Below are 27,670 nucleotides of genomic sequence, written 5' to 3'. Positions count from 1 at the left end.
TTTTTATTTTAAAGATCATTGTTAGATTACGGGCAATTGAAAAATATAGATTGAGGAATCATTAAGGTAGAATTAAAGTGCCAAGTAATTTTTTATGTGAACACGCCATCCCTAATGTGGCAAAGCACTTAAGCACGTGCTTAGTGTTAAGCAACATTGGGGCAGCAGGGACATTGCATTCAACACCTTCCAGAATGAAGCCTTAAGCACTGATAAAGCTATATAGTGCTACACTAGCTTAATTAGCCTGTAGATGCTAATATTCCTGACCTTTCACACTTCTGTGGGTTTGAAGTCTGGGAGTTGGATTAGGGCACATCTCAGATTTGGTGAATCATAAATACAAAGCCCAATACAGTGAGCCACTGATGAGAGCAAACAACTTTTCATGAAATGTACTAAAAGACCACATCAAATTATACACAGTTCTGGTGCATTGTCTCGGTGGCTTGGTGGGTGAGGCCATTCGCATAATAGGTTTTAAATCCATTATATCAGTGCAGGGCCACCCGGGGGAGAGGGAGGAGGGGCCAAGTGGGGCAATTTGCCCCAGGCCCTGGGTCCTGCAGGGGCCCCCATGAGAATATAGTATTCTATAGTATTGAAACTTTTTCTTATGGAAGGAGTCCCCGAAACTGCTTTGCCCCAGGCCCCCTGAATCCTCTGGGTGGCCCTGTATCAGTGGTTCTCAGACAGGGATATGCATACCCCTGGGGGGTACGCAGAGCTCTTCCAGGGGATACATCAACTCATCTAGATATTTGCCTAGTTTTACAACAGGCTACCAGGGCCAGCTCCAGGTTTTTTGCCACCCCAAGCAAAAGCAAAAGCAAAAAAAAAAAAAAAAGCCGGTGTGCCGCCGCCGAAGCAAAAAAAAAGAAAAGGCCGAAGTGCCACTCCTTGAAAAGAGCTGCCCCAAGCACATGCTTGGGATGCTGGTGCCTAGAGCCAGCCCTGCAGGCTACCTAAATAGCACTTCCGAAGTCAGTACAGCCTAAAATTTCATGCAATTACTTGTTTATACTGCTCTATATACTGAAATGTAAGTACAAGAGTAATATTCCAATTTATTTATTTTACAATTATATGAAAGTAAGCAAATTTTCAGTAATAGTGGGGCTGTGACACTTTTATATTGGTATATCTGATTTTGTAAGCAAGTCGTTTTTAAATTAGGTGAAACGCAAGACCAATCAGACTCCTGAAAGGGGTACAGTAGTCTGGAAAGATTGAGAGCCGCAGTATTATATCATTTTGCCCGACCTTCCATACAACGTAGGCCATAGAATGGGGTGGGACAAGCTATGTTATTTCTTCTGGGGTTGTCTTCTCTTCAACATACTGGGAATGTAACTGGGATACACTTAAATGGGTGAAATCACTGCTTCTCATGGGATCCAGGACCTATGTGAGCTAGAAAGTCATTCCCAGTGGGATCTACCAGGGAGACATGAAATCTCAAAGAGCTACACAATAGACGTTTTTATTGTTGACACTAGTGTCTCAGAAAGCAGAGACCACACTACTTAAGATGTAGTGAATGAATCAAGCTTCATCCACAATATTTAATCAGAGCAACATTAATAGCACAAGCGCATCTCAGATACAGGATTTCAAGAGCTTCATGCCCTTTTCAGTCCTCATGAATTTACAGAAATTGGTTGTCTTGAACTAACAAATAAAAAAAGAACTAATGGATTTACATTAACCTTTTGGTAGTAGATTTCCTGATACTAGCTACTAATGCAAAAATCCATTAGTTGGCATTGTCTGGAAATCAGGACATGAAGTATCATAATGTCGAGAATTAGCCTGCCAAAGTCTGATGCAGAAGTGGTGCCCCAAGGGAAGGTGTTTGGAGGAGAAAGTGGAATAAAGAAAATCTGCACAGGTTTAGTTCAGCACAGTGTTACTGTCTGGAAGGTCCTCAGAACTGAGGCTTTTGAAAAAGAGCCACTCTTATTTAGTGCCCCACAAATAATATGTCTCTTCAGCCCACATAAATGGCCATTTTCCTAAGTATTTGAGTGCTTCACTGTACAACTTTAATGTTCATTTAACTTAGGGTTTTTTAATGTAATATTTAACTTTGCAAAGGATTCATCCATACAGTGAACTAGTTGGACAAGTGTATTTTCCCCCCATTGGTAGGAATTGTATAGGATTCCCTTTGGTGAAGACCAATCACTTCATGAAGGTCCTGCGTCAACTCTCTCTCATCATTTTCACGTCGATCTGTTTATAATGCAGTTTTTTAACATGCTAAGGTTAATATCAGCTAAGGTGCGTGCATGTGTGAGAGAAGCAGAGTGCCCATCATCGGCTTTTAAGTTTGTGAATATGGAGCACATCCTATGGGCTAATTATATACACTGTGTTCTGTACTGTGCACAGATGCATTTCACTTAAGAGATCAAATATTTTTAAAAAATTTAAAAAGATTTATTGCCTTGCAGGACTGAAAGGAAATTGTGATTTAGCCTCATAAGTAATGATAGTTTTAGGAAGAAGATTGTTGGCAAACGAGGACAAAATATAGCTTAATTGGCCATCTGGAATCCATTTGGAACATCGCAGTATGAACTCTGTGAATCTAATTCTTCATAATACCACACACCCAGGGCGACATTTGCCAGTCTGAGCACAGGACTGGGGAAGAGGGGCCAAGGACCGAATGGGAGAAAAGATGGTGCAGTTAGGCCCTTGGCTTGGACTCAGGCGATCCAGGTTCAATTCCCAGCTCTGCCACAGCATGCTGGTGTGACCTTGAGCATTTCACTGACTCTCTCTGAGCCTCAGATCCTTGGCTGTAACATCAGGAGAACAGTGCTACCTGTTTCTTGTCTAGTCACACAGTGAAATCTTCAGGGTAGGGAGGGGCTCCTACCATGTGTACGTACAACCCTTTGCACAGTTGGAGCTGGGCAGAAATTCCCAGCAAGAACGTTTGAGATTTTGAAAATGTTTCCCGTTCTGACTCAGGAGGCAATTGCCACATTTTTGTGAACCAAAATTCCCCCCAGATTTTTTGGCTCAGATCAGTAAAAAAAGGCTGTTTCAATCATTTCAAACCAGTTCCATTCTGACCTTTTCATTTTTTAAATATGTTTGTTATAGCTTCATTTCATTGTGGAAGGAAAAAATGGGTTGGAACTGAAAAACGGGAACGTGTCCAAAGACCCCCATTTCGACACTTTTCACTTCCATTTTTCTTCCCCCCATAGAGGAACTTTGTCAAAACCCTTTCCCGCAAACAGCTTTGGATTCCACACACCTTCATTTTCCAATGCAAAAATAAAAAAGAGGTTTAGTCAAAAAATTCGCCATCAGCTCTAAATACAACAGAGCCTTGCACTTCTTGGCTGCTTGGGCCGTGGTCAGACCACCAGTAGGAGGTTTTATGTCACCTTTGCAGCTTCTTTCTCTTGGGGCCTTTTGAGAGGTACCAGTCACCTGGGTACTGAGATGTTAGTAAACATGATAATAATAATTTGACATGGACTCTTCTCCTGCCATCCTGAGGTTCAGCCATTTAAACATGGAGGCTCTCTCTTGCCTTCTCTCCTTCTTCTGCTCTCTCTTGCGCCTCGCTCTTATATTCACTCCCCGCCACCAGCGAAGGTGTCCATCGAGACTGAAATGCTTATTGCTCCCCGAAGGTTACAGCTCCACTCCAAGAGGCTGATCCCAAAGCCTATATTTAGTGCGAGTACTAGGGGTATGTTACCTGAGTAAGCACGAGGGAAGGCCTGCAAATTTTAGGGACTATGCCTTGTGAATGACATGTGGCATGACCTTCGATTCCTGAGAAGCTGGGAGTTGTTTGAAGCTGACACTTTATTATATGCAGAGATTCTGGGTTATATTTTCAGAACGGTTAACCCAGGCACAACCTGCTCCTGGGGCTGGATGACAAGCACTAGCAGCAGCTTTCGCTGCCCTGCCGCAGGCGCGCACCAGCCAATGGCTCTGTGAGGGGCTGCAGGCTGGTCCCATTACACGGAGAGCTTGCCATAACCAGCTCTTTCAGAAAGGTGCTTTGAGAACCAAGTTGCTTCATGGCTCTAACATCAGCGGCACTAATGAGGCTCCGTGCTGACACAATTGGTGCCCTGAGCCAAACTGACGAGGAAATAAAAGCAAGAATAATGGGATTTTCATGGGCTCACAAACACATAATTTGGTGGATTATAACGATAATGGATACAATTTGCAAAATGCAAATAGCTTTCAATCAAATACTGCTCCCGCTCCTCTTGCCACCTTCCACGAAGGCTGCTGAGGAGGGGTTCGAGCCCTCAACATGAATCGAGTTCCATGTCTACCGCTTCTGGGTCTTCTAGCTGAGATCATAACGTTGAGGCCCCTTCTGCTTGTGTGTGGGCATTAAAGCTTGGATCAGAAGAGCAGGGGTTTGCGCTAGTGTAATTGGCCAGAATTTCTCTATCCCCTCCCACACTGTGCACTGGTTGGCTGCCACCCCAGATGCAGGTCAGTGGCATTATACACTCACTAAGGCCGCTTCACACCCCTCTAGGGCGACCAGATGTCCCGATTTTATAGGGACAGTCCCGATTTTGGGGTCTTTTCCTTATATAGGCTCCTATTACCCCCCACACCCTATCCTGATTTTTCACACTTGCTGTCTGGTCACCCTACACCCCTCTGGCAGTGAAAAGGGCCTTAAAGTGGTGTGCCTGTGGTTCAGACCCACTTTAAAAGCCCCTTTATTGCCACAGGAGTGCAAAGCAGCCGTAGTATAAATGAGAGCTCAGGCTAGACCTACATATGTTCTATACAAGCAGCAAAGAATCCTGTGGCACCTTATAGACTAACAGACGTTTTGCAGCATGAGCTTTCGTGGGTGAATACCCACTTCTTCGGATGCAAGATATCTTCGGATATGTTCTATACAGTGCATCTGACCTACTATCATGTTTGCTGATACACTCCGATGGCTTAGCAAGGCGGCCATAAATCCATCTTAACTGGCTGGTCAGGCCAGCTACACGTTGGGTTTGCCTTGCCAGCGTGGTGCAAAGCAGTCAGAATGTGACCCACATGCCAGGAGGTCTGCTCAGCTCCCCATTGACTTCACTGGTGCCCCACGAAAGCACAAGAGTGAAGCGCAATGCAAGGCCAGGGCCCCTGTTTGCAGCACGCTTTGGGATGAAAGGAGGTATGCAGAGGTAAGCCAGTATCAGATTATGGGACAAGGACTCAAGCATGTAGTGCCTCTTTCAAGCCCATCCCGTAGCGCCACATGTGCCATGGTAAGTGTGACCCACTTGCACCATGGAAGCATTTGTGTCTCAGACACATGCTCCGGTAGAACTCCCGCCTCTGGCTGGACGCTCCCCAGGCTGTGGGGTTTGGAGCCCACCTCACTGGACCCCATATGCCTTTTAAGTCTCTTGAGTCAGAATGCAGTCCAGGCACTGCCTCCAGCTGGGAGCTCTAGACACACTCTTGGGGTGTGGCTCCTCTGTCTAGGAGCCCTGTCTGAGAAGTGAAACCACAAGTCCAACTGTCTAGTCCCTAATGTGAACCAGAACCGGAGTCAACGGTCTGAGGTTTCCAACCGCAGTATCAGGGAATGGTTATAGGGACCTGCTCCAACCTGTATGCCAGCATTACCACCACACCAATCTATCCACTGTCTGGAGGAGGCAGAAGAGTCTCCACGAGACATGGAATGGTCACAGTTGGCCTTATACAACCTTTTCCTTGGGGCACTCGATGGGGAATGGCTCCGCTGTCTCTTTGGAGAAGTGCCAAGTCCAAAGTGCAAAACAGCAGAACTCTCAGCACCTCCGGTCTGACGTAGGCCTCGTGTCGAAGCAGGATGCATGGTCTGTTGGAGGAGGTGCTGCTTTAGGCGAAGGTCCCTAGCCACCTGAGTTTCATGAACAATGTGCAAATCGAACACTGCTCTTTGCCATGAGCCTTGCCCAAGCACAGGAAGCACCGCATGTGGGGAATGCTGGGAATCACTTCCCCCCACCCACACACAAAAGACAATGCTTACAGCCTGGTGAGGGCATCCCCAGGGAAATACGCAACTAATCCTAAATCTAACACTAGGGCACTAACTATATACAACTAGAAAAAATCACTGAGAGATGGAGGATTGTGAGATTAATCTACATCGAGCCCCGACTCCAGCCACAGGTGGTAAGGAGGAACTGAGTGGGGTCAAGGCAGCGCTGCCTCATACAGCTGGGGAGGGCTGATAGCCATGAAGCATGAACTCCACCCATCTACGACTACTGCTATGCAAGATTCTCCTGCTCCAGTGTGCTGGGCACGCACGCACCTAAGTGGAATACATGGCCACATCTACTCAAAGAAGAATCAGGGATTGCAATCCCATATTTTCATGTAAAACACAAAGTTTGACTTGGAAAACACTTTGAGCACCCGAGTAATGTGTTGGGGGTTGGGGGAAATGAAACAATTACCCGTTAAACATCAGCATACCGGCTCTGTTCTCATGTGGTGCTCCCGTCTATTTCAATGGGAGATGAGAATGCTCAGGACCGTGCAGTATCACTCCTAACATTTATGACCAGAAGACTCAACATTCTAGAAGAACACCTTCAAAGGGGCAATCCAACACTAGCTGCTGTCAACTGGAGCTTTTCCATTTGCTTCACTGAGCACTGGATTTCACTTTAAGGGCTGACTTTTCAAGTGCTTGGTACCCATAACGCTGGGGCAACTTTTCCAAAGAGCTTAAGATCCCACTGACAGGGGTGGCTCTATGTATTTTGCCATCCCAAGCACGGCCATCAGGCGGCTTTCGGCGGCATGCCTGAGGGAGGTCCGCTGGTAACGCGGATTCGGCGGCATGCCTGTGGGAGGTCCGCGGGTCCTGCACCTTCGACGTACCCGCCGCCGAATTGCCACCAAAGCCGTGGGACCAGCGGATCTCCCGCAGGCATGCCGTCAAAGGCAGCCTGACTGCTGCCCTCACGGCAACCAGCAGGCCGCCCCCCACGGCCTGCTGCCCCAGGCACGCGCTTGGTGCACTGGTGCCTAAAGCCGCCCCTGCCCACTGAGTCACCAAAACAAGTGGCCAGATTTTCCAAAGAGCCCAGAACATGAAATTCTGGCCCTTAATTAGGGGTCTAAATTGGTGCTGGGCTCTTTGGAAAATCAGGTCTGCATCCAAGAGCCTGACCGGGGTTTATTTGGTCAGGAAGTTTCCTGGGTTTCTCACTGTGCAAGTTAAGACATCTTTCACCAAGCAATTTCTCTACAAATGCATGACCCAGTCTATGCCGGGTCTGGAAATGGTCTTCCATGGCAGGCCATCATTAGAAAACAATGGCTCAGTGTGATTTCATGCCTGACTGGTTTTACTGCTTTGTATTTGACAAGTGTGTTAAAAGCAAAGAATTGGGAATCTGATGGCTTGGGGGTGGGGAGGGTGGACGACCCTCCTAGCCTTTACGTGTAGCCTTCTCGCTACAGTTAAATTAAATTAACACTTGTATTAATGATGGTTTTTCTGTTAAACCCTCTGCCTATGGCCATGAAAGGATTGCTCAGGGTTGGTGGAGTTTAAAACACAATCTGGAAACTGTTCAGTGGAACCTTATGGGGGCTCTAAGTAGCTTAAACACAATACATCTTTGTTGCCCAGTCAACTGTACTTGACTTGATTACCTTCCTCACTAACAGCAGCCAATAGAATCATAGAATCATAGAATTCAAGATCAGAAGGGACCATTATGATCATCTAGTCTGACCTCCTGCAAGATGCAGGCCACATAAGCCGATCCACCCACTCCTTAGCAAGCGACCCCTGCCCCATGCTTCGGAGGAATAGACACAGCTTCCGGAGCCAGACCCTGATCCAAAAGAAGTCAGTGGAAATACTCCCACTGATGTCAGTGGGCTTTGCATTCAGGCCATAGGATAGCCCTCTAAAGGGGTGTGTCCGGTGGTGACAGGAGTCGCAGCTGGAACTCCTGCTGTCGGTGCCTCACTCAATGTGTGACCTTGGGCAAGTTTGTCTGGTTTACTGAACTGCAGCCCAGCACGATATCGCTCTTAGCTGCCAAACCGCCCCTCCCATGGTGCCCGACTCCTGGCTGCCAATCCCTCCAGCTCCTCTGGCACCTGCTACCATGCAGTTAGGTGTTAGCAGCAGTGTGAAAAATTCACATTTCTGCCACAGCACAAAATAAATGGGGGGAAATAACGCCAAAGCAGAGATTTAATATTACTGTAGCTAACACACTCTCCTATTATGCTATCCATATTAATATTTCATCTAGGAAAAGACCTCTGGATTTGATTTCACGCTGTGACAACTTCAGTGTGGCACACTGACTTCTGGAAGAACTAAATGGAGTCAAAAACCCTCTCTGAAAGCAAACATAATAGAATGGCAAGTGTTTAATTATGGGACAGCTGTACAGTGGCCAGAGCACTGGGCTGGGAACCAGGAGACCTGGGTTCTGTTCCTGGCTCTGCTGCATGACCTTTATGCTTCTCTTCCCATCTCTTTGTCTGGCGTGTCTATTTAGACATGTAGTGCATTGGCGGTCGTCCCTCCCCCTCCAGCTCAGAGGGAGGCCACTCTGGGTCACTGGGGGGAGTTAGCAAATTGAGGGCTGCAGTCTAGGGGGCTCAGGCCCTCAGGCAGAGCAACCCACAGTCTTTTGCCTGGCCTCCTGGCTCAGGCAGACAACAGACACACACAGGCCTCTTGGCCTAAGGTGGGGCGGTCACAGAAGGCAGTGGGATCCAGGCCCACCCTACTGCACTGGGTCCCAGCCCATGGCCCTGACAGTGGTGGAGGGCTCTGCCACTGGGTCATCGGGGATCCCACCAAAATACGCCAACCCAAGCACCAACAGCAAAACCAGACTCAAGTCTGGTTTCTCTAAGCTACTTCCTACCATGATCAGGGAAGGGACTCCAGAGTCATGGGGTCCTCCATCTCCTCTGGGTATTCAGCCACCAGCAATCTGAGCAGCTCCTCTTCAGCTTTGGTCTCCTCTAGTTATTTGGCCGCTGGCAAGCTTGGCAGCTCCTCTCCGGACTTGGTCTCCTCTGGAGGCAGGGCACTACCCAGGTCGGTCACAGGGCCTGACAGGCAAGAGGCATCTGTCTCCTTCCCTGGCTCCCCCTCAACTGAACTGGAGGCCCTGCCTCTTATACCTTCTGTCCTGCCTCTCAATTTCCGACAGGAGGGCTGGGCCCAGTCTGGCTCCACCCACCTGGGTGCAAAGAGTGATCCTTCCACCTCCAGCTCAGAGGGAGGCCACTTCACCTCACTACAAGCTGGTTAATTCTCTGGGTCAGGGAATGCTTCATAGTATGTGTTTATTCAGTGTTTAGCACAAGGGGGCCCTGCTCTTGATTGAGCACGCTAGAGTACTACTATAATAAGTGATAATATCCAACATAAGAGATGAGGCAGCAGCATACATGTCGGTGAAGTGATATCAGACGTGTACCTTTCAGATGTGATCTGACATCCAGGCCAGGCTGTACTCCCTAAGCTAGCACCTGCATAGCTCTGGAGGGTTAATTTACCACAGCTGCTAAGTATGCATGGGCCATGCTTCTGACTTCAACAGGTGCAAAACGTTACAATCCATATTGATTCACATTGCAATGCATAGCAGCCAAGCCCATTACCTGTCACTGCTTTGGCAACTCACTTCAGCAAAGACACTGGTCTCTCTCTCTGTCTTTCATAGTAGGATCTGACATTTCATCGCTACTTCATCAGATTACACCTCCTGCTGAGAATTAGATTGAGCCACACAAAATGCATCTCTCCCAGAGGAATGACTAGAAGGTGGGAGATTTTTCAAAATTGTTATCTACAGCACATTCTCCTACTTTAAAGGGTAATTTAACACTAGTTAAATGACTGTTAAATTAACCAAGTAGCTGTAGAAATGTAGAAGTTGCTGTGCCACTGCTGTTAAAAAAAAAATTAAATCACTGAGTCCCCAAAGAGACATTGCCCATATCCTACCCAACATCACCACGCTGTCAAGGAGTTCTCTAATTATAGTTTTTAAAGTGATATTTAAGACCTGAAACTTTCTGTCTCAGAAAATTCACTCCTCTTCCACGATTAGATGCAGGGATTCAAATCCCTTTTCTGTTCAGCTGCAACTTTTCTTTAAAGTCTGGTGAATGGCGAGAAGAGCGACATGGGGCAAACGGGACAGGGGGGTTTTGTAGTTATTCTGCCTTAGTGAATTCCACATAACATTTTCTCCATTTCCAAGTCCAAACAAGACCCCACCCCCCCCAGCACTAGTTGACAGCTTTTTGAAAATCAAGCCGTGTTGGCCCTTGCTTCATACATCATGCCCAACCATGAAGATTCTGGAATCAGAATTTAGCTGGCAATTTTGTTGATTCATCAGATGATAGAATTCAGTTTGCTCTTCAACAGTGCTGGCAGTAATAAACTGATTTTTCCCCCTCAGGAAAATAAGCCACTATGAATCAGAAGCTGCACTGGAAGCAGAAACGTGCAGCAAGTAGCAAGATGTCATTTTTACTCATGTTTTCATGTCAATAACCACAATCTAAGACCTAGTTTACAGCAGTCTCACCAGAGCCTCTTTGGTTACCTTGCAGCGACACTTATCAAAAAAGGCTTTAACCCTTTGCAGGGAAGGTTGGTTTTCTAGTTAAGACACTGGACTGGGACCGAGGAAACGTAGCTCCAATTCCTGGCTGCGGCACTTAGTTTCACGGTGTGTTCATTTTCCATTTGTAAAACGGGGCTGCTCCTCCTCCTCCCCCCTTCTTTAGCACTGTCCATTTAGATGGTAAGACCAGGAACTGTTTCTTCCTTTGTTTGGACAGCCTCTAGCACAGCTGGATTCTGATCTCAGCTGAGCCACTGTAATACAAATCGCAGGGAGTGCCAGGTTATTGGGCTCTAGCGCAAGTGTTAGCGGAGGCTACCCGGGCACACACAGGAGCAAGCACGACTCACTCAGAAGTTGGCAGTCTCAGGACTCTCCTCTGTGCCTGCTCCCTCACTAGTTAGTAGTGCAAACAGGGTAGCGAGTGGGCCAGGGGCGATATGGCGTTGTCGTGATCTTCAGCCACCACACGAAGCCCTCGGCTGTGTGCGCCTCTTTGGGCCAGCTTGTGCTGATTAAACACTTATAAAGGCCCCATTACCAGAGTACGCCGTAGACATTAATGATTTTATCCTCAACAGCCCAGTGAGGCAGAAGTATTTTCTCCATTTCACAGATGGGGAATTTTGCCTCAAACAGGCTGTGATGCCTACCTAAGGTCACACAGCAAGTCTGTGGCAGAGACAGGCGTTGACCTGGTCTCTCAGTCCAGTGCCTTAATCACAAGACCAATCTTCCTCCTCCTCATTTTGCTGTTTATAAATACAACCCTCCTCACATCAGCTGTGCAGGCAAAAGCCCCAAGTGATCATCCTTGACATACCCAAGACCAAAAACCCATGTCCAGCTGAGACGGCTACCTAGTTTCCAGCAGTATTTGTTTACTGTGATCTGTAAGTAAAGTTAAACCCTTCCCTCATTACTACCTAGACTACCCAATGTCTGAGTCGAACAGGAAAATCTGGTCTAAAACCATCCCCATCAAACAGACAGGTAGATAAAATCCAGCAAGGCTTATTGAAATAAATACATCAGGCTTCACAAAGTCTAGGGCATTACCTAGGCTATATGTACACCTTTGGCAGCATGTAGTGTACATGGAGCTACATGCCGCAGTGAGGAGCAGGCTGTGTCCACCCTGCAGTGTGAAGCTACACGTACCCATGGAAGGCTCTGGCAGGGGAGAGACAGCAGGGAAAAGCTTCAGTAGGTCCCTGCTGCCAGCTCCTTTAATTGCAATGGGGAAAGGTTCAGCCTTTCCAAGCTGCCTCTCCCCACCAGAGCTTCCCCCATTGGGGGAGCCTTTTCCTGCAGCAGGGAAATGCTCCAGCAGGACACTCCAGTGCTGAAAATGGCAGTGTAGCTGGGAGGCACTGCCTGGGGGAGCAGAGAGCTGGGTAGGGCATGCACAGTAACTCCTCACTTAACAGTGTAGTTCTGTTCCTGAACAATGCGACTTGAAGTGAAACGATGTTAAGCGAACGCAAATTCCCCGTAAGAATGAATGTAAATTGGGGGAGGGGGGTCGGTTCCAGGGAGATTTTTTTTTTTTGCCGTACAGTACAGTACTATAGTTGGGAGGTGCCCCCGCCTTACCCCACCCAGGCACAGCCCACTGGCATTGGAGAGAGTGAGGCAGGCGAGGAGGCGGTAGGTGCTGTTGGCTAGGAGAAGCACGTTGTGCAGCAGCAGCGGCAGCTTCCCCTACTCTGCAAGCACCAGGGGCGAGGGGGGCTCCACCCTCGGCCCACCCACGTCTCCCTTTCCCCAAGCCTGAAGTGTTTCTGTTTTCTGGATCTTTGATTCTTTGTCTACATCAAGTAAATAATTCCCTTTGCAGCAGTAACCTCACCAGGTCATCCTGTGGAACCAAAGCAATAGGAAATCAAATGAAATTAATGTGAAGGTACGACTTTTTTGAAGCAGCAAGTCAAAAAGTTTAACAGTAAATGTAAACTATCCTAAGTCCTATAGTTGAAACACTGAAAGTGAACACTGCTATACAGGTTCTCTTAGTGGATTTAAAAAAATTCTTGTGTAGTCTCAATTTATTTATTTTTTTTAAACACAGAATTATTCCAGCTTCTAGACCTAAAACTGGCCCTGATCCTGCAATTATTCTTATAGTACCTACACAGAGCCCCCTTGAAATCAACAAGGGTCTGACGGCAGAGAAAAACTTGCAAGATCTGGGCTCAAGTTTATGTCTTTTGTATGTTTTGCTGCTAAGTCTAGATAACACTCAGTCTGATGTTATCTGGCTCTTGCAGCGTGTCATAGAAACCTGGCTTGGAAATGGGATCTAGTTCGGAAAAACAAAAGTCCACTTGTGAGCAAAACAGATAAACTTGGGAGGATGTGGCTTTTTTTGCCCCTCTGACATTGAGTTGTGGCAACTTTATAGTTTCTAATCTCTCTTCTGTTCAGTCCTTAATTCCCAGGTGTGAGACTTGTCCTCTTTACAATTTGCAGCCCTCCTAAACCTCCCCAAATGGTGGATTCTCCACTTAAAATTCTGAGGAGAGTGATTAGATTAGTAAATTCTTAAAGGGTTAAACTCCCTGTTGGTGTAAAGCTATGCTCCATGACCGCAGCAATGAAGGAGGTCTTATATGAAGTATACCATAGTATATTACTTACATTTGATATTTTGGTGTTAACTCAACTACAGGTGTCAAAATAAATTAACAAACCGATACACGTTCCCCTCTGTAGTGTTTACTCAGTCATTTGCTTATCCACAAAAATCAGCAGTCTGCAACAGTTATTCTGTTAATCAGTGAAATTTGTGCGCATGCTCTCACACACACAGCCAAGTGCATGAGACCTGCTTTTAGTATACGGTGACAGTTCGCAGGCTACCCAGGGTAAACGAGAGATCTACATCCTGGGGTCTTCAGCTCCTAAAGTCACTTTGGCGCTTTTGAAAATTGTACCCATTGTACTATCTGTGAAGAAAGCAACACTCCACAGAGAGCTCCATGGAGAATAATGGAAATGGCCTACAATCCCCAGTGACAATGGCTATAGAAAAGAAATCAGTTGTCCTTCCCCTAGAAGAGAGTGAGTCTCTCAGACGGAATCTTTGTTGCGCTCAGCTGCTGTGTCGGGAATTTATGCAAATAATTCTGAAATTCTTGTTAAGTTATGTACAAGCTTCATATTTATTCTGCAGCTAAACTTGCGTAATAAATTATTTTAAAGTCATCGGCACCGTAAGTTTTATTACAAGCAATGCAAAATGCGAACACAACGGCTTAATCCCATCACACAGCCATCATTATCATCACATAGCAATCATTACAATCACACGGCTCCAAGTCGTGATTTTATACCTGATGCAACCTACAGGATGAAAAGCTTCACAAGCCATTCGAATACATTGAAAGAAAGTGAGATTATAGACATTAACAAACTGTGGTCAATTATGAAAGCAAGAAAGGATTCAATAAAAATCAGTGATTAGAACAAAGCATGTAAAATGTCAAATTTCACTCAAATGCAATCAGGATACATTTTTAATAAAACTCTCTTTTCTAAAAGGCACGATTCTATGCTTGTGGGTGCCGCAGTTTTCCCATTAAAGGGGCTATGATAGCAGTGGTATGTGTAATACAATTACTATTTGTACGCATGGATAAAACAATTCTGAATAGAGTTGTAATCTGATTCTTTAAATCTGACTTTTGTTTTTTAAAAAAATCACACCTTAAATGAGATGCTATTTTGCTAGGATTTTTTTAAATTATATATTTACAGGTATGAAAGTGGAATGAGTTTTGATAATGACTCTTAATGTTTCATTAAGAGTAGGTTAGGTCATGATTTTTAAATACAGGGGTGGGATTTTCCAAAGGTGCCTAAGTGACTTAAGACCACAAGTCCTATTGAATGTCTAATGGGACTTGTCCAAGTAACTTAGGTGGTTTTGCAAATACCACTTCGAAGTCTGAAGTTAGACTCCTAAATCTGTATTTATGCACATGCCCAATTTTCAAAAGTGCTGAGCGCACAGCTACCTCATATCTCAGTGAAATTAGGCAGATGCTGAAGTAGGGTTTTAGGCATTTAACTTTAGGGTCCTATTTTTTAATTCTTGGCCTTTAAGGGGAACCTGACTATGTGACACTTATGGTAGAACGCTGTTAATTTATACGTCACACACAAGAAAGGGTGATCTCATCTCCTCTGAAGGGAAGGTTTGAACAACCAAGGGTGTTCTAAAGGTCTCGTGTTACAAAGACTTCATTATAAATTACAAAATTCTGTATGGAACATATATTATTAGTATGCTGAAATATAACTGAAAATTAGCTGTGTCAAATAAAGGAATTTAGAGTACATTTCTGATGCGTTATCCCATTTTTCATTGTTTGTTCATTTACTCACAAAATTCAGCAATTCACAGCGAGTCTCCCAGTCATTAATAGGTTCTACTGTGGCTTTAAGTGTGAATAATGAAGAGTGGGTTTACCCTTTGATTCTAGACTGCCTAGAACTTGTTCATGCTGCCGGGATATTCACTTTGTAATAGGTAACAGCTGAAATGACATCACACAGTCTATGAGCCAGCTGGAGGGGGCCATCCAGACTTTGCCTTGGCGAATTTTATCTGGGTTGTATTTAGAAGACACATCGTAGATAACGTATTGTGTGCAGAAACACTGATCAGACCCAGGTTCGGCATGGTATGCCACTGTGTTGATGGTCTGTGTCACGTCGCTATCTGGCTTTGGCTGCCTAACGAGGATTTGTCCTCCTGCTGCTTTAACCAGCTCTATGAGGTCACTCTTCTGGTGGTGGTTGAAAGTTCCCAAAAAATAGAAGTAGCAACCATCAAACAACTTAGGCAGCTAAGAAAAAAGAAAACAAGAAATAGAATAAGTACAGGGATCCACAGCTCAGCATATGATGGGGAAGCCAAAGGAACAAGCATTAGCTCAATAGGCGCATCAGAAAATATGGGCTAAGTTGTGCAACAAATTACTATGCCAGTTTCTAGAAACCTCAATATATGTTTCCAACCACTCAAAGCTACTCTCTGAAAGGCATTTACTTAGACTGTAAGTTCCTTGGGGCAAGGAACACCTGTTTGCTCTGTTAAAACAGTGCCTACCACGATAGGGCCCTGATCCTTGATTAGGGCTGCTAGGTGCTACAACAATACAAATAATAAAATTACATCACACCACCAGTCCATTTAAAATCAGGAGATGTTAGTTAAAAAGATAGGATGGACCAAGACTGAATGAAAAATAATTACAATATTTTTCCTTCCTTTTAGATGGGAGTGATTCCAAGTAGCAACTGAAACTGAACTGGAGAATCCTAGAGGAAACTTCAGCCTTTGTGTTTCATGCAACTTCTTGCATAACGACACAGACTTCCCTCTGAAGCTTTGGCAAGGTTTATGGGAATATACATCAGATATCCATTAACAGTTTGTGACAATCATTAACAGTAAATTCCATCGCCTCTCACACAAACACCTGAATAAGTGCACACTGAAGTATTAAATCTCTTATCCACGCATGTGGCAGAGGGCAATGGTATAAAAGATTGTTTTCAAAAAAATCTGATAGTTACCAGCTGTTCTTGGTTGAGTCTGCCTCTTCGTGGGCCACCACAGATTTCATACTTCTCCTCTTGTTCACGAATTCTGCTTTGCAAACATGCCTTCACCCCTGGGATTAAGGCACATGTCAAGGCAACAAAGGAAAGCATTGTTATTGCCAACTCACAGGATTACTTCATATATTCAGGTTGCATTTCAACAAAGAATTACGTGTGCTTAATTTTACGTACTGTGAATAGTTACACTGAAGTCAAAGGGATTATTCAAGTTAAACATATGTGGGAATCCTTGCAACATCAAAGATTAAGAGATTACACTTTAGCTAATTTCTAAGAATCTCCTTAAAGTGAGTTTATAGAAGTGCTTCTGAAAGATGATGGTTTGATGCCCCTGGAAAATGAAATCCTACTCCTAGACGGAATAGGCACGGCATAGTATACTGTAGGTCAATGGTGTCAAACATTCCATCCACAGCGTACACTGGGTCTGCTTGATATATTTAGGTGACTCTGCTTGACACTCATGCTGCAGAATCTAAGCTTTCATTTAAATTAGAAAAAAGCCAACCACCATGCATAGTTCTCACGATTGCATAGATAACCTTCCAAATACAAATCAGACAGACAAAACTGCATCAGGTCTTCAAGCTGCCTGAAACAATGACACACAAGTATGAACTCCATCTCCCACTACTCCCCCATTGGACATGAACTCTGAAGTGTAATTAACAGACATTTTAAAATTAACTACCGCTTAGCTGATCATTTGGCCCCTTAAATGACCTTATCTTGGAGGCCAACCAACAGCCATCAGATGATAGCAAGTGCCTGACCTGGGCTGGATATAAACCTAATAAAAAGCTGACTCTGTACTGCATTACTAATACAAGGAATCACATTTCACTCCTGTTGTAATGAAAATGATCAGGAACAGGTCATTTGTAGCTGATATTTGAAATCAGAACAAACATCAGAATGCCTTAACTTGGGCTTTTCCCTTTCTGATTCACCAATTTATTTGCATTTAAGTAGTATTCTAAAGGTGCAGAAGTGTGAATGCTACGTGAATACACATTTGTGAAGCTGCTTTGGAAAGAAGTTCAATAAAACCTGTTAACAGCCACCAAAGGTGCCAGGGTTCAGTAGTACTCACAACATCGACACTCCATTATACACAGGTCCCCCATTCCTAAAATCTGAAACCAACAAAACCAATACTCAGCCAAGACAACAAAAACCCAACCCTACTTACAGTTTTTAGCCTCAAAAGGGAGAAGAGCCAGAGATTCCATGAAGTCTATGAAGGACATTGCTATGGTGATGGGTGGCAGTACTGAACCTTAAAAGAGAGAGATCTTCCTGCTTGTGCCAACCCCAGGGAGCTTGAAAGCCTAACTGTGCTGCCAACAGGCCACTGGTCAATTTGATTGCAATTTTTGTTCTGGTTTTTGAATTTTAAAACAAGTTATAAATAAAAAAAAAGTCACCAAGCTATTTGTTTACATGAAAGCAAATGATAATTTGATGAGGTAAGTTGTGCTTATATATTTGATTGCAAATAGGGCCTCCCGTATATGCGGAAGTCAAAAATTCTACAAGCCTAGTCTAGATGCCCACAACACTATGTTTTTTACATTTTCTCCCCTCTCCTCTATGCATGTCAGCCTGAATCTGTGGGTGTTCTGCTCAATTCTGTTGTGGGAAATTAACATGAACCTGTACAAAATTTAAAAAAGTACCAAAGACCCTTATATTCTGGAAAAGAAAGAAATCATGTATTTATTGGAGATCAGAGCAGCAAATATTGACAAAATATTTCAAAGGTTTTCATAACTCAAGCACTAACCACAGCCCTTACGTTGATCCACTGCACATAAACAGAAGAGAATCCCAAAAGGACTTCACCTTAAGGTTGCGTTTTTTTCCTCCTCTCAAGAATGCACGGATGTTAATGTGTATTATTTATAATTAAAAGGAGAAATGTACTACCTGACCTAGCTCTGAAAACAGGACTGGTCCCTGCATTACCTACAGATCACCACAAATGTACTGTTTTTACTTTTTATATAAAAACTACATTAAAAGTTCCTATATTTATAATGCATATTAAAATATATATGTCTCAATTTTCAGAGGTGCTCCACACCCACAACTCCAATAAAATAAATGAAAGTTGCATGTGCTCAGCACCTCTGAAAAAATACCAGGCTGTTAACATTTAAGTATCAGTTTATATTTTTCAGAGTGGCTTTGGTCAGAAAAACAGAATGACAACTGCACATTTTCTGTTTGGGTTACCAACAAATCTGGGCTATTGCCTGCAGTGTAGCACCAGTATACCTGTTGCATGAAGCAGAATAGCATAAAGCCTGTTCGCCATCAGTCAATCTGCCAGCAAAGTTCAAATTTCAGGATCCTTGCTAAGGAAGGTGAGGCTTTACAAGGCTAGATTAATCACAACTTGATTTTCAAATGTCAACTTGAGCTTGTAGTGCTGGCAGTGGTAAACAAAGCAAATTTGATGAGAGGAACAGAAGAAGCAGAATGAATATGGAACACTAAGTTATCTTTTTACAGAGTTATCTTCCTGAGGATAACTGAACTTTAAATCGTGAAAGTGACTAATGTTGGTAAAAGGCATCTATTTTAGCAGAAAATGCAAAGTACATTAAATCTTGTCTGCATACACGTCTTCCCATTTCATGCAGCCAACTCCACTGATAAATCCTTTCAATAAAATTTAACTGCAGTCATTGAAATGGTTTAATTTTTAACTGCCATGAGAACATTTAACCAAGATAGTGATGATGATACTGATCTTAACCATCTAAGCTCCAACACTGAGAGTTAGAAAAGTTACAGGAATTAGTGCTTCGTGTTTTTTTAAAAGTAACACATACACACACGCACACACCCTACTAATAAATGTTTCTCTGAAGACTTTTCATCTCGTTCATTTTAACCTCCACTTCATCAGAAATCACACAATGTACATGGTTCACTTACAGATATGGGAAAAAAAGTCTTGGGCATAAGTTATTGGTGCACAGATGAAAATCTTTAAAATGCAGACATTTAAAGTGAGTTGACTTCACTAGGGTTATATACCACTCCTTGGAGTGATCTTTGTGATAATACGACTGTAGGCTCCACTACTTGAGAAAGTCTATCCTACAACAATGCTGAAGCAGAACTTGTTTTAAGTTATCAGTCTTGTAATATTCAACAACAACTCACAGCTAGACAGTTTTACAGAACCACGTGTGCCGAGATGCTTTTTGAACAGCTTTCATTCAGTCTCTTCTCTAACACCCTGTACCTTGTTCCTGTCTGTGTATGGGAAGCAATGTGAAAATTACTACAATCCTCAGCAATACAGGAATGTCAGCTGATGCTTCAAACTTCTAAATCCTAGATGTCATTTTCCTGTCAAACAGCATAACTAATAGGTGGTAAGGAAACAGCACAGCTTTGAAAAGAACAGACAATACACACAGGATAACAGCAGAGAGACAAGAAAGCATAAGGAAGTGAGGGATGTATTAAATTTGCCATACTCGATCAAAGAAGTGGTTTAGTAGTTTTAGTATCCTGTCTGGCAGTGTTAAGGACCAGATGCTTCAGAGGAAGGTGCAAGAAACCCTAATACAAATAGTTAGGGAATAATTTGCCCACAGAGGAAGTTTCTTCCAAACCCTTGAGAATAAAAAAAATTGTAAACCCTTTTGCTGTAGAACAGTGGTTCCCAAACTTTAACAGCCTGTGAACCCCTTTCACTAGCACGTCAAGTCTCGCAACCCCCCTCTTAAAAATGAATATTTCCAGGGATTTTCTCCTGTACCGGAGTATAAATTATAAAAGCAGTGATCTTGGAAATATAAAATTTGTTTTTATGACATGCTTATTACACACTATTTATTAATTATTTATCACTACAGCATTTTTGTTACATTATGAAAACGGCAACACTCTGCCAAGATCTCACTTTTCCAAGATCTCACTCAAAAGAGTTCCTCCTACACAAGCATCCAGGTCTTGAGCAGTCCAGGGAAACAGCACATGTTACAAAAAAGCTTAAACTTGTTCTTCAGAATAATTTAAAAAACAATACTAGCTGCCTATTTAATTTAAAAAACAGCAAAAAATATTCACTTCCCTTTCTGTTTCTCATAAGGAGTCTTGAAGTTTAAATCTCCTCAGTGTGATAGATAGGCTTGCTTTGATCTGCTTAGCTCTTGGCATTCGAGGGGCTCTGGGCTGCTGACCCCATGCTGCCTGGGATCCCTAAGGACAGCTCTGTCCGCCATTAGGGAATTTTTTCCCCAAGAACCCCCTGTAACATTTCGCGAACCCCAGTTTGGGAATCACTGCTTTAGCATATAAGCCAAACACTAACTGTGGACATTGTCCTCCATAAGTATTTCTAAAGTTACTTACTTTTTGGCCTTACTGATATATTGTGACCATGAGTTTCATAGGTTAGTCATATAGTTTGTATTTGCTTCTTTTCTGTTTTGAGTCAATTAGCTCAATTGAACATCCTCAGATTCTAATATGAGAAAAGTTAACAGAAAGGCTCCAAATACCTTTTCCATATTGTTAATTATGTTTACTTGTATCACACCCCTTCTCATTTATCTGTTCTGTAAGTCTCAATCTTGTCTTCTTGTCAATCTTCTGTAAGTCTCAATCTAGACCACTGTTTCTGCTATATCCTTTTTAAACTAGGATGATTAGAACTGAACACATTATTCTAGAGAAGGCTGCACCTCTGAGGGCATTCTGAGGGCATTATAACAACAACTGTTTTGTGATAGCACCTAGAAGCACCAAGAGCCCCACTGTGGTAGACACAGTACAAATTACATAGAAAGATGATTCCTACTCTTAAAGAGCCTATCATCTCAATACAAGAGACAGGGGACTTGGATTCTAAACTTTGGGGCAGGACTGTGTCTTTTTTATGTACAGCACCTAGCACAAAGTCATCCTATATACCAGTGGTTCTCAACCCAAGGTACACGTATCTCTGGGGGTATGCAGAGGTCTTCCAAGGGGTACGTCAACTCATCTAGATATTTACCTAGTTCTACAACAGGCAACATAAAAAGCATTAGCGAAGTCAGTACAAACTAAAATTTCATGACTTGTTTATACTGCTCTATGTACTAAATTATATAGTAATGTAACATGCGTCTATGCACTGTATTAGACAGGCATTTTATGTCTTCACTGATGTGTGCAAGCACATTAATGAGGTTGAAGTTGTCACGGTGTGTACGTGGTTGCGATGTCAAAATGGACAGAGTTTTAAAACGAGGAGCTGAAAGCGGCAGTAGTGGCGACAGTGAAAATTGCAATTCACTGCCTCCCGGCATGACAAAGCACACAAGTGAAAAACAGGCTCAAATATCACACTAAAATGTAAGTGCAATATATTTATATTTAAATTCATTCATTTTATATGGCAAAAAAGAAAGTCAGCAATTTTTCAGTAACAGTGTGCTGTGACACTTATATTTTTGTGTCTGGTTTTTGTAAGCAAGTAGTTTAAGGGAAGAGATACTTGCGGTACATAAGATAAATCAGACTCCTGAAAGGGGTACGATAATTTGGAAAGGTTGATAACCACTGCTATATACTACAGTAATACAAACAGACTGGAAAGCCAAGTCTGGGAGGAGGGATAGCTCAGTGGTTTGAGCATTGGCCTGCTAAACCCAGGGTTGTGAGCTCAATCCTTGAGGAGGCCACTTAGGGATCTGGGGCAAAAAATTGGTCCTGCTAGTGAAGGCAGGGGGCTGGACTCAATGACCTTTCAAGGTCCCTTCTAGTTCTAGGAGATTGGTATATCTCCAATTATTACCCTTATTGCCAATGAGACAATACCATTATACAGCTGAACTTTCTGTCTGCTGTATGATAACCATGTTATTCAGCCAGTTATTCAGCAATGCGTATGAGTGGCTGAATAACATGGTAGTTTCCTTTTAACAACCCCTCTACCAGATTCAGCCAGTCATCCTGATTAAAAGACCAAATGAAATAAAATACTAACTGAATAAATAACTGAGTTATATTTATATACATAGAGTAGGATTTTCAAAAGTTCTCAGTGGTGGCCCAACTCTGCTCCTACTGAAGTCATGTGTAAAACTCCCTTTGACTCCAGTGGGAGCTAAGTGGGGCCAATGCTGAGTGCTTTTGAAAATGCCACACAATCTGATTTCACAATTTCCATATTGAAAGACCAGAGCTGAGAATTTGATCCTGAGACACTGGCTGAATGAGTCATCACAAAGCAGAATTTAGCTATAGTCCCAATTTAAAAGCAATTATTATCACACTCCATCATTAACGTGCTACTTCACCTCCCTAGAACAGATCCTAATAAGATGGCCATCCCTGAACTGATAAGCCTGGGAAAACAAAGACAAATCCATAAAGGACGACTGAATTTTAAAAGATGATCTCTCTTTCAAACTTTCATAAGGTGGTGGTGGCAGTAGCAAGCATTGGGCGGTGGATAGACTAAATTCCCCCCTTGTGAAAACTATAGATTCTGCATGAGGCACACAAGTTCCCTCTTCTGTTTTGTTTCTTCCTCCTCAAACTGGCTCTACTATATATAGGTTTGTAAATAAACAAACGGTTTTCATGTTTACATACCCTTATTAACTTATGAACAGATTTAAAATAAGCCACTGCTTACAATGGACTGACCCGCTATACAAAATCTTGATACGTTCTACATTTCTACCATCAATGAAAGTTATAGACTTGCCAATTCTGGGAGTAGGCAGGTATAGTCATTTAACAGGTTCTTTTCAATCTGTGCTGGGGAACATCCTTGTCATTAAACTGATGACCGTAACTGCTGTGACTAAAGTTTGTTGGATCAGCTCCTCCAAAGCAGTAGCAATACCAACAAAAATATGTATTTCCTCACACTTCAACGGGATTGGACTCATACTTGGGGGGGTACAGGACCCCACACCAGGGTGTGCATTCCTTAGTAATTCATGTTCAATATCTGTCTGATGAAGGATCAAGTTGAAGCGCGACTGCTCTTATTAAAAAAAAAAAAAAGGTTTTTTAAATTGTTCATCTTAGAGATAACCAGTGTTTAAAGATATAAATCCATACCATTCAAAAAGTAGTCCTTTTAATACCCCCTCCCCCCATTTCAATTTTAAGCTCTCTGTGGCACAGACTCTTTTGTTTGTGTGTACACAGTGTCTAGCATATGGGGTCCTGAGCAGGTGTCCAGGCACTATTGCAGTATAAACATTAAATATTAGAAGTTGTAAGCTTGTGCATTAATGTCGCCACATTTGGGAAATGAGGGGACTGACTTCTTTCATACAGGAGCTGCTGCTCAGACCGTTCCTCTTGCTTACCCTGAACCATTTCTGCCTCTAGTCTTCCCACAACCCGTCACACAACACATTTGGGGCACGCAACACAAATTCCCAATGCACCATCTGCCTGAATGCTGGCACTAATTTACCTTTATTACTACCCTGTCATATTCATATAGCTCCCAGGCCATGGAAATTAAGAAACTGCAATTTGTAAATTTCACAAGATGAGGACACAATCCTCTAATCCTTACTCACCTGAGCAATGCTATTGATTTTAGTGAAGCTATTTGCATTAGCCATGGCTATTTACACGAATACGGTTGTATTCACTCACTGTTATAGTGGTATAAGCCCTAAATTACTGCACTGACCGTAATGGAGTTATGCAGGATTTACATTAGGTACAACTAAGCACAGATTTTGTTCCTAAATCTTTTAGAATACTACCATCCTAAAAAAACTTTCTAAAAGATTAAGTGATGTTTTATCTTTATTGTTGCTATTGAACAGCCATATTAGTATCAAAGGGCCCAGGGTCTAGCTGTGGCAGCAATGGCAAATGTTCACTTACCTGTAGATGGGGATGCTGGAAATGGAAATATAGGGGTCTCTATGCAGATAGAGCAAAAACTAATTAGGTGAATTGATTGGGGAAAGAAAGTAGGAATTCTGGACCGAAAGCAGCCTTTGCAGTTAACAGAATCTGACAAAGCTGTTGGCCTGTGCCTTAAGCATAGTAGTCTTACTAGTATCCAGAGTACCTTAGAAGAAACACATGAGATCAGATTCCAAACTGAAAAATATACAAAGGTTTCTGAAACCATTTTTCATTATTAGTTTTACAAACTCCTTAAAATTACATATTTTTGTGAAGCAAGGTAGAGATTGGAGTAGTGTAGTTAAAACTACATATTCCTGATGTGTGCATTGACATGACAGTGTTTCTTGAATGCATTTATTCTGACACTCATAGTATCCATTATAACAAGCACATGTATCAGGATTGTCATCTATTTAAATGGGGAATGAAAAATAGTCAAGCTTTTTTTTTTTTTTTTTGAAACCGTACTCTGATTTAGGAAAAAACAGATTAAATTCAGTAATACTTGAAACTTAATCTCAACATACTTGCTGGAGGATGATGATATGCTACTTCCCATTCTATTATAGTCCCAGAAATAATGAAGGCAATAAAATAATGAAAGCAATGAAAGATATGGCCAAGGGCAAGGAGCAGGATGACAATGGTGTCTCAATTGATTTTTATGCTGCTCTGAAAATTGAGATATTGCCAACAGTGTGTTAAGTATATATAAAATGTATAGACAATAAGCAACTGGCAATAGGTACTATGAAATCTTTCCTCTCTGAAGGTACCTTTTTGCAGTATTACCACTCTTACATCATCAGCCTCCAGTGAGAGCCAAAAGGGAATTCAAATAGCTGTTGAGGTTTCTGCACCATCTATACTAGTAGCAGGCCTTGTGCCTAGCCCAAATAAGAGTAGTGCAGAATGTTTCAAATTCAGCTCGTTAGTAAGCAAATATATAGGGAGATTACACATAATTCTAAAATAAATATACAATCTCAAATACGGCCTGATGATATACAATGATTCAGGCAGATGAGAAAGGAGATTGCTTTTATTACACAAAGATATGAAAAGCTGCTGTAATGGAGGCGTTCAAACAGAAAAATACATATTTTTATTAAAATATTTTTTGCAAAGTATAAAGCAGGTGTCTTTTTTGTGACATGAACAAACTGTCTAGGCCATAAATGTAAATTTCATTTAAAGAACATACTTGGAGAACAATTTTAACATGTGCCACAATGTGAATATTTTCACAAGTGAAATACTGGATCAAAACTCACTGGGTTAATAGAAAGAAGTGGACCCCAAGTTTGAATTCCTGGCTTAAAAATTTAAGCAAACGAACATTTCTTATGTCTAATTTATTTGTAATGGCTTTGATAAAGATACAGGGTCAAGAGAAATACACCAGAGTAAGGGCACTCTTTTAAAAAGTTTATTTTTAATGTCTCATCTAAGTGGATGTAACCAATTACTAAACAGAAGCCCCCAAAGCAATGATAAATAAGGAGAGAGTACGAAAAGCAGAGCAAAGTAAAACCCTTTTTCCTAGACAAATGTTTCATCAGCAGGCATCCAATTATTTGTTATAACAATCTTTAACTTGTAATGACTCTGAAGAAGACCAACAACAAACTGGTGGGAGCAGATGGAATGGTGTTGTTAATGATAGGCACTTAGCTGCATCAGACTCTGTGAGTTATTACTAACATTTCCCAGTAGGAAGGAGAAGCACTTGCTTTTAAAAAGTATGTTGCTTACTAAGGTATAAGCATTAGCACCCAGGAGTATACTAATCGGTACTTTAACACCACATTAAATAAAGCTCAACAGAAAACAAAGAAGTGTCCATGGAATAAAGATTTCTGTACAGACTGCGTTTACTTTTTTCTGTTACGCTTCTAAAGTTAAAAAACAACTACGTTCTCTCACAAATGTTCCATCTCACCTCTGCAAGAAAAATCCATCTTCTCCCTCGTGCTCAATTGCAGAGAGAGATAATCCTGTACTGGTGACATCATTATGTATTAGTTTCTATATTGTTTGACTAGTAAAATACTGAGATGGAGAAGAGGAGGATACTTAAACTGGAAAATTAACAAGCCTCCTGAACAGCCTGTATATAGCTCTGATAAAGTCAAGATCTACCACAGCAACGTTAGATTTAAATATTCTCAGTGAAACAGAATTCTAATTACTGAAGACACTCTGTGCAAACCCAGGCCTGGCTCCTAACCCCTCAGAAATGTGTTACCCACAGCCAAAGAGAGGTTTTATCTTCCTGCCCATGTGTAACCTCTAAGCAGCTAGACAGCTACAATACCATAACTGTCCCACAATTCCCCACTACTTTTCAGCAGCCCAAGTATCTGAAGCTAGTCCTGGATTCCCAAATCAACCTGTAGGTTTGGGCATTTATCAACATGTCAGGGGGAGTCAATGAGAAGCTATTCATACTTGTGACAGATCGCAGTACCAAGACTTCTTGAAGACTTTTCTTTTTGAATTACCTATAGATAAGGGGGATGAACGTAAGCTGTTTTAATTAAGTAATATCAAAAGTATCCAAGGGGAATTTAACCAATGTGCCATTTGAAAAGAACAGAGAAGAAATCAAGTGGATGTTAGGAAGTTACATGGACATTGGAAAACATGGGCCATCTGCTTCTAAAGTGACTAGTGATTTTGGCTGCCCAACTTGGGACACCTTAAAAGGGCCTCATGCTCAGCATTTTGGGAAAAAATCAGGCCCCTTTAAGCTGGGCACCCAAAATCAATAGTCCGTTTGAAAAATGTAGGCAGCTAAGTTATTTGATGAGTCCCTATTGAGTAAAGATGAGTTTTCATATCCAATGTTTAATCATCCAAGACACTCCTGAAACCACTTGAAGAAAGCTCTCTATGAATTCTCCATTGATAGACAAACTGCACATGAGTTAATTATAAATTAAAAACACACCAGAATAAAGGACTGGGTCTAGATTCCTGCCCCAGAGAAGTCAAGGGGAACAAGAAGGGCTTTCACAATATAAGAAGAGAACAAAGTGTTAGAGAAATAAATTAGAAGGGGAATTAATAAAGTCAGCCCTCAAGATGTACAGAGAACAACTGTTAAGAAAGGAACATGCTGTAAAATAACTATTGATTAACTGTGTAAGGGAAGACTTAAAAAATGCCTTCAGTTGTATACTATATAGATATTTGTTCATCTGCCCTTTCATTTAAGTTACTGTTTTGTTAGATGGAACATATAAGTCCTTGAATGCAGAGGTGTATTGGATAGTATAACTACTGCTTTATACATTATTAACAAACACTGACCCCGTAACCCTAAAGCAACCAAAATTTTCCATTGACTTCTGTGGGAGCTATGAAAAGCATAAGGAATACAAGCATGAGGCCATAAGCTTGACTGGGTTTTGCTGGTAACTAGCCATCCTGTCATTTCTCCGGATCAGGCAGTCTTATTCTACTATACCAAATCAGCCCTTCTCGACAGCCAT

The 27,670-nt window shown here is 42.4% G+C and overlaps 1 protein-coding gene and 1 long non-coding RNA gene across 2 annotated transcripts in view; both read right to left on the bottom strand.

The window, feature by feature from the left end:
• LOC120374921 overlaps nucleotides 1–9,133 on the bottom strand; it is a 30,777-nt gene extending 21,644 nt beyond the window's left edge. The window contains exon 1 of the long non-coding RNA XR_005586340.1: nucleotides 8,913–9,133. This is a non-coding gene — a long non-coding RNA (uncharacterized LOC120374921). The remainder of the gene's footprint in view (nucleotides 1–8,912) is intronic.
• Nucleotides 9,134–13,779: 4,646 nt separating this feature from the next.
• Nucleotides 13,780–27,670, bottom strand: part of BARD1 (BRCA1 associated RING domain 1) — a 66,637-nt gene continuing 52,746 nt past the window's right edge. Inside the window, exons 10-11 of the mRNA XM_039495581.1 lie at nucleotides 16,221–16,318; nucleotides 13,780–15,487 (exon numbers count right to left, since the gene is read on the bottom strand). Of these exons, the coding sequence (XP_039351515.1) occupies nucleotides 15,155–15,487; nucleotides 16,221–16,318 (431 nt within the window). The 3' untranslated portion in view covers nucleotides 13,780–15,154. The remainder of the gene's footprint in view (nucleotides 15,488–16,220; nucleotides 16,319–27,670) is intronic.

Source organism: Mauremys reevesii, linkage group 11 (genome assembly GCF_016161935.1).
Source record: "Mauremys reevesii isolate NIE-2019 linkage group 11, ASM1616193v1, whole genome shotgun sequence".
In the NCBI taxonomy this organism is placed as follows: domain Eukaryota; kingdom Metazoa; phylum Chordata; order Testudines; family Geoemydidae; genus Mauremys; species Mauremys reevesii.
Note: the sequence above shows the minus strand (reverse complement) of the source record. Positions and strands in the feature narration are given on the sequence as shown.